This window comes from Eurytemora carolleeae, unplaced genomic scaffold (genome assembly GCF_000591075.1).
Source record: "Eurytemora carolleeae unplaced genomic scaffold, Eaff_2.0 scaffold232, whole genome shotgun sequence".
Taxonomy (NCBI): domain Eukaryota; kingdom Metazoa; phylum Arthropoda; class Copepoda; order Calanoida; family Temoridae; genus Eurytemora; species Eurytemora carolleeae.
Genome location: NW_019397021.1, coordinates 323,289 through 328,490, shown reverse-complemented (window position 1 = coordinate 328,490; position 5,202 = coordinate 323,289). Strand labels below are relative to the sequence as shown.

Sequence of the window (5,202 nt, the reverse complement as noted above, 5' to 3'; positions counted from 1 at the left end):
ATAGATTATATACTCTCTGAAATGAACTAGTGGTCGCGATCGCTTTAAAAGAGAAGAGAGCCCAATTTTCTGTTTGTCTAGGTGGAAGGGTGGCGATGAAATCAAAACTGACTCTCCACATCATTTCAAGTAAGAAACTATTTGGTTGCAACCCCTCCCCCTAATTGCAATTGCAATTAGGGGGAGGGGTCTTAGTCCCAATACCACCTTCACCCCCATATTATGCTCCCACTACAACATCTTTGATGGTCTCACTTTTTGGTTTTTAAACAAAGTTGAAAGATGATGTTGATAATTTGACTTCCAATGGAAAAATACTTTTTAAAATAATTTTTTTCTATGAAATACGAGATTTGAATCTTTTTATTCCAGCACACGACCAATGTCTTTCGAGGAACGTGCTGCTGCGATGGGGTTTAGAAAACAGGTTTTTATTATTAATTTTATTGTTATTATAATTTTTTTTCATGAAGATGATTATGATGATTAAAGTGATTATTATTTTCATTATTCATTTTTAGGATCCTAATTTCTACGCTAAGCACGGGAACTACCACCGAAATGTTGTTGTCTGGTGTATGGTATTTATAGCAGTTGGGGTTCTGGTACAGGGGACTGCTATCCTCGCATTATATAAAAGGTAATTTAAACTTTATTTTAAAATTAATTTCACTTAAAAGAAACGATTTGAGATAAAAAATAAAATTAAAAATTAAAAGAACTGAGTTTTTGCCACACATTAAAAATTTTCTTATCCCTATATCTTTGCAACCTGATTTTGTAAACCTTTCAAAATCAAACTAAAACTAATAGATCTAATAGATTTCATAGTTTTTAAGATTTTGGCCTTTTTTATTTTAGTAGATTAGGTTCAAAAAATTATTTTAAAAGAATTGGTTACAGCACCCCTGTCCCTGCATCTCTTTTCACATTCGAAATTTCATGATAAATTTAGATTTAAACTTCTTAAAATTTGTTCCGATTTGAAAATAATTGAATAAAGAATTTGTGAGATATTGTATTTTCTGCCATTTATTGAGTCTAGTTATAGTGTCTAACCAAATGGTGCATTGGTGTGTATACTGTATAGGGATGTTAACGTTTTCATTTTTTTGAAAAACGATCGTTTCGTTATGAAAACGGCGACAAAAAAACGAAAACGAAACGATCGTTTTGCAAAATGACCGTTGTTATAAAGCTCGCTGTTTCGTTAACGATCGTTAACGACGACCCATCGTTAACGAGGAGGAGAGAGGAAACCGCTCTGAAGGGCATCGATACTTATCATTGAGCAGTTTTAAAGAAAATATCAAGAAGTTTTAGCTCCCCCACAACATAAGACGACATTCGATAAAGTTGCATGTAATTAAACGATCGTTTTATCAAAAACGACAGTTTTTGAAAGTTCGTCGTTTAGTTAATGATCGTTAACGACAACCCTTCGTTAACGATCGTTAACATATTAATTAAAGAAAAAAATTCAAAAACGATCGTTTTTTCAAAAACGATAGTTTTTTAAACAATCATGTAAAAAACGATCGCTGATCGTTTTCAAAAACGATCGTTATTCGTTATCTTAAAGTTCAAAACGAGTGGTTCGTTTTTAAAAACGATCATTTTTTCCGAAAACGAAACGATCGTTTTTAAAACGATTATCAAAAAACGAAACAAAAAAAGATCGTTTAACGATCATTTTCAAAAAAGATTAACAACTCTAGGTGTGTAGCGCCCTGAAGGCAGTCTGGGGGTTCGACTTTGGGTTCCCTTTCAGATCTAAAGGGAGAGACCGGATAGGCATGGTAGTTGAGCTGAAAGTGCAGTATTGTAGAGAATAACCTGAGGATGCGCGTATTTGATACCAATTAGACATTATTACGGTGTACAATTTTTAATTAAGAGCGTAAAGTCTAAAGTAATATTTTACGATTTGTTTCAGTCAGCAGTAGAAACGTTTTATTACAATTCTTAAATAACACGGGGAAATCAAATGAATCCTTAAGTTAATCTCTACAATACTGCACTTTCAGCTCAAATGCAATGCTAGCCGATCTCTCCCTTTAAAATTTATTTGATTTGATGAAACCTAAGACAAGTATCGTTGGAATCTTCNGGGGGGGGTGTTAGATAACTTCAAAAAAACAATCAGGCTTTGTTCTGTTTATAATCCTAATAATAAGCGCAGTACACTTATTTCGTAAACATCTCTTGTTTGGTTCCTGCATCATTCTTACCTCTTATAATGTCAAGATACAGGGTTACCCACATAGGATGAGACTTCAGAGACGATTGTACTGAATTTATACCTTCTATTTTATTATATTTATGATTCTCTGCAACTAAAAACTTTTTTTTTATTGTTCTTGACCGTCTCTGCCTCCATGGTCTCAGCATCAACCCTGCCAAGTGTGATTTCGCCTGGCCTGAGGTTGAGTTTGGGACGGTCATATTTAAAGAGTATTAGGTCGTCTTTAAAGTCTCATCCTTTGTGGGTTACCCTGTATGGGAAGAATCTATCTTATTAAATAATTATATTTCAGACACTCAACACAGATGGATTTAAACTCCGCTAACAATACAACACTTCTTATAGCAGCTAGAGCTAACTCCAGGTAAACTTAATTCACACAGTCAACTTTATTTAGAGTGATCCTCATAAACATTTTTTCAGAGACGATTCATATTTTGTCCCCATTTCCTTCATTTTTTGTAGATTTTGTCTTTTTTTGTCTTGAATAGGATTTTTGTAAGCTTACTTTCTTTTTTTTTGTTGTGAAGATCCGACAGTCCAGTTCTAGGAAACCTGCCGCCCCTGTCCACTTTTCAACAGATATACGCGCGATATCTAAATATAAATTTGGCTTGTCTGTCTGTCTATTTGTTTGTATCCAATAAACGTCAAAACGGCTGATCCGATCGGGCCCAACTTTTTTTGTGTGACAACACGTGACCACAGGGAAGGTTTATGAATGATAAAAAAATTTTAAAAATGTGTTTTAAAGGTTTTTAATTTTGTAAAAAAATGAAGTTCATGAAAATCCGCGAATTTATTTTTAAAATCCGCAAAATTTTGTTCTTCTTTGTTTTAAAATGTAAAGAAAAAAAACATGTTCACAATTTAAATAGTTTTAGGGCGCGAAGCGCCCTAAAAGCTTAGAAAGAAGGGCGCGAAGCGCCTTGCATTTCTATTAATATTAAATTTATGTTTTATCTTATGCCAGAGTGAACTGTTGAGTAGTGTAATAACAACACGAAAAAGATTTAATTTAAATCTCAAATCAATCTCAAATGTCATTACTCTACCAGGTACATAGCAATTTTTGTGTCAAAGCCATGTAAACTAAAGCTATAAATAATTCCAGAAGAAATTCTGTGACGATCAATTTTTTATAAATATTTCTCCCCCTTTCATGATTTGTGATTTATTCTTTTAATGCTTTTTCAGAAACTTTACGACGGTGCAGGAGCAGTTGAATAGTTTAAACATAGCTCAGCCAATTCAAAACCAGGTTAGTTTCTCATTTTTATTTTCAAACAAGCTTTTATTCAACAAAGAAAGGCAGCCATTTTAAATCTTTTAATCTTAGGTAATTTTTTTTCCTAAGAAAATTACTTTGAAAAAGAATTAAATTTTATCTTTAGTTTTTCAATATATTATCCTTCGGTGAATTTTACTTACAAATTAGATGTTATTTAAAATTTAGTTGGTTACAATCTAAGCTTTGTAAGAAAAGAAGTAGTTATTTCATCAAAATATTATTTTTTTTACAGAAAGACAAAAAATGCTTAGTGTGCGAAAAATGTTCGCCTTATGTATTGTACATAATTGCCTGCAATAATGATTTATTACCCTCCGGCTGTCCTTAAACTATTTAAAATACAATTGCGCTTTTTCTTTAGATTCTTGATTTTCAAGCCACAAATTGAGAAAATGACTATGCCGATTTTTCTGTTTAAATTGATGGATTTTATGTCCAGGCAAAATGTTTATCTTTCGACCATCCCCATCGGTTACGTGTTTTTACGTTTATTGCATACAAACAAACAAACAGATAAGCCAAGCTTTATAGATTGTGGTGTAATACATTCACAATTTTCAGACATTTGTTTTGTTTTAGGACAGACGAGACACTGAAGATCTAGATATCAAGTCAGCTTAAACATTAAACGTAAACAAGAAACTGAAATAAAATGAAATCGCAAAAAAAAAAATTTTGAAATAATGTTATACATTTTTTTTTAAGTTGGCGTTGGCTGAAACTGTTTCGAGTAGTTTCTGGAGGGTCAATAAACATAAGAAGAAGCTCACAAAACGTCTTTTCAATTCAATTTCAGTGTTTATTCAAAACTTTTTAGTCTTAAAAACATGTGTATCGCAATTCAGTTTAAACGGGACAGAACTTAAAACTTTTATCTGTTCTGAAGGTACCAAAAATAATCGATAAAATTTTGGAAATCCCAACGTTACAGGGTTGAGATTAAGATTGAGATACATGAAGAGATTAATTTACATTCTTATTGTGAAATTATTAGGGCAGGAGGGGGGGGGGGGGGTAGTATGCTTACAGCTCTATATGTTCACTCGCCTAAATTCATTAGACCAAACTTTTGTTGACAATTTTCTGTAAAATCGTGAAACATTAACCTTGTATGCCCGGGAACACATTTATCACATTCACAGGATGCCCCCCTTCTTATGGTTCTGATTTTCTGGTCGCCCTGTTATCCAATTTAAACGATGATAATTTTTTTTGTTAAATTGTAAATGTAAATTATTTTTGTAAATAAAACTTATTGAATACACTTTTTGTATTCTAGCTCGGGAACCCAGATTTTTCTGGAAACTAAACTTTTACCATGCAATAATCAATCAAAGTGATAGTCAATCCACTTCACTTTGGGTTCATAACTAATGAGTTATGATTGGACAGACAAACAGAGACTACTTTTTTTACCTACATGCATTTTTTAAAAAGCGTAAACAATATGGGCCGGGGGTATGGCTGGGCGTTGTTCTTGAACAAACGGAACTATCAAGAACAATCATATCTTTCCGAAAAATGAACTGAACGCAAAGAACGCGTTCTTAAATATATTGGAACAGAACGGAACGAAACAGATATTAGCTTAATAAGCTTTAAAATCAGGAAGGTGTTCTTATCATCAAGAACGTGTTCTAAGTCATGAACATATTTTAAATCAGGA

General features: G+C 32.7%; 1 protein-coding gene and 1 long non-coding RNA gene across 2 annotated transcripts in view; one reads left to right on the top strand and one right to left on the bottom strand.

The window, feature by feature from the left end:
* LOC111711173 (dnaJ homolog subfamily C member 4) overlaps positions 1 to 4,800 on the top strand; it is a 10,122-nt gene extending 5,322 nt beyond the window's left edge. Inside the window, exons 5-11 of the mRNA XM_023485453.1 lie at positions 82 to 129; positions 373 to 427; positions 522 to 640; positions 2,538 to 2,609; positions 3,443 to 3,506; positions 4,116 to 4,166; positions 4,242 to 4,800. Coding sequence (XP_023341221.1) covers positions 82 to 129; positions 373 to 427; positions 522 to 640; positions 2,538 to 2,609; positions 3,443 to 3,506; positions 4,116 to 4,157 — 400 coding nt within the window. The 3' untranslated portion in view covers positions 4,158 to 4,166; positions 4,242 to 4,800. The remainder of the gene's footprint in view (positions 1 to 81; positions 130 to 372; positions 428 to 521; positions 641 to 2,537; positions 2,610 to 3,442; positions 3,507 to 4,115; positions 4,167 to 4,241) is intronic.
* Positions 1 to 5,202, bottom strand: part of LOC111711175 (uncharacterized) — a 10,945-nt gene that overhangs the window by 1,667 nt on the left and 4,076 nt on the right. Inside the window, exon 2 of the long non-coding RNA XR_002767198.1 lies at positions 2,754 to 2,842. This is a non-coding gene — a long non-coding RNA (uncharacterized LOC111711175). The remainder of the gene's footprint in view (positions 1 to 2,753; positions 2,843 to 5,202) is intronic.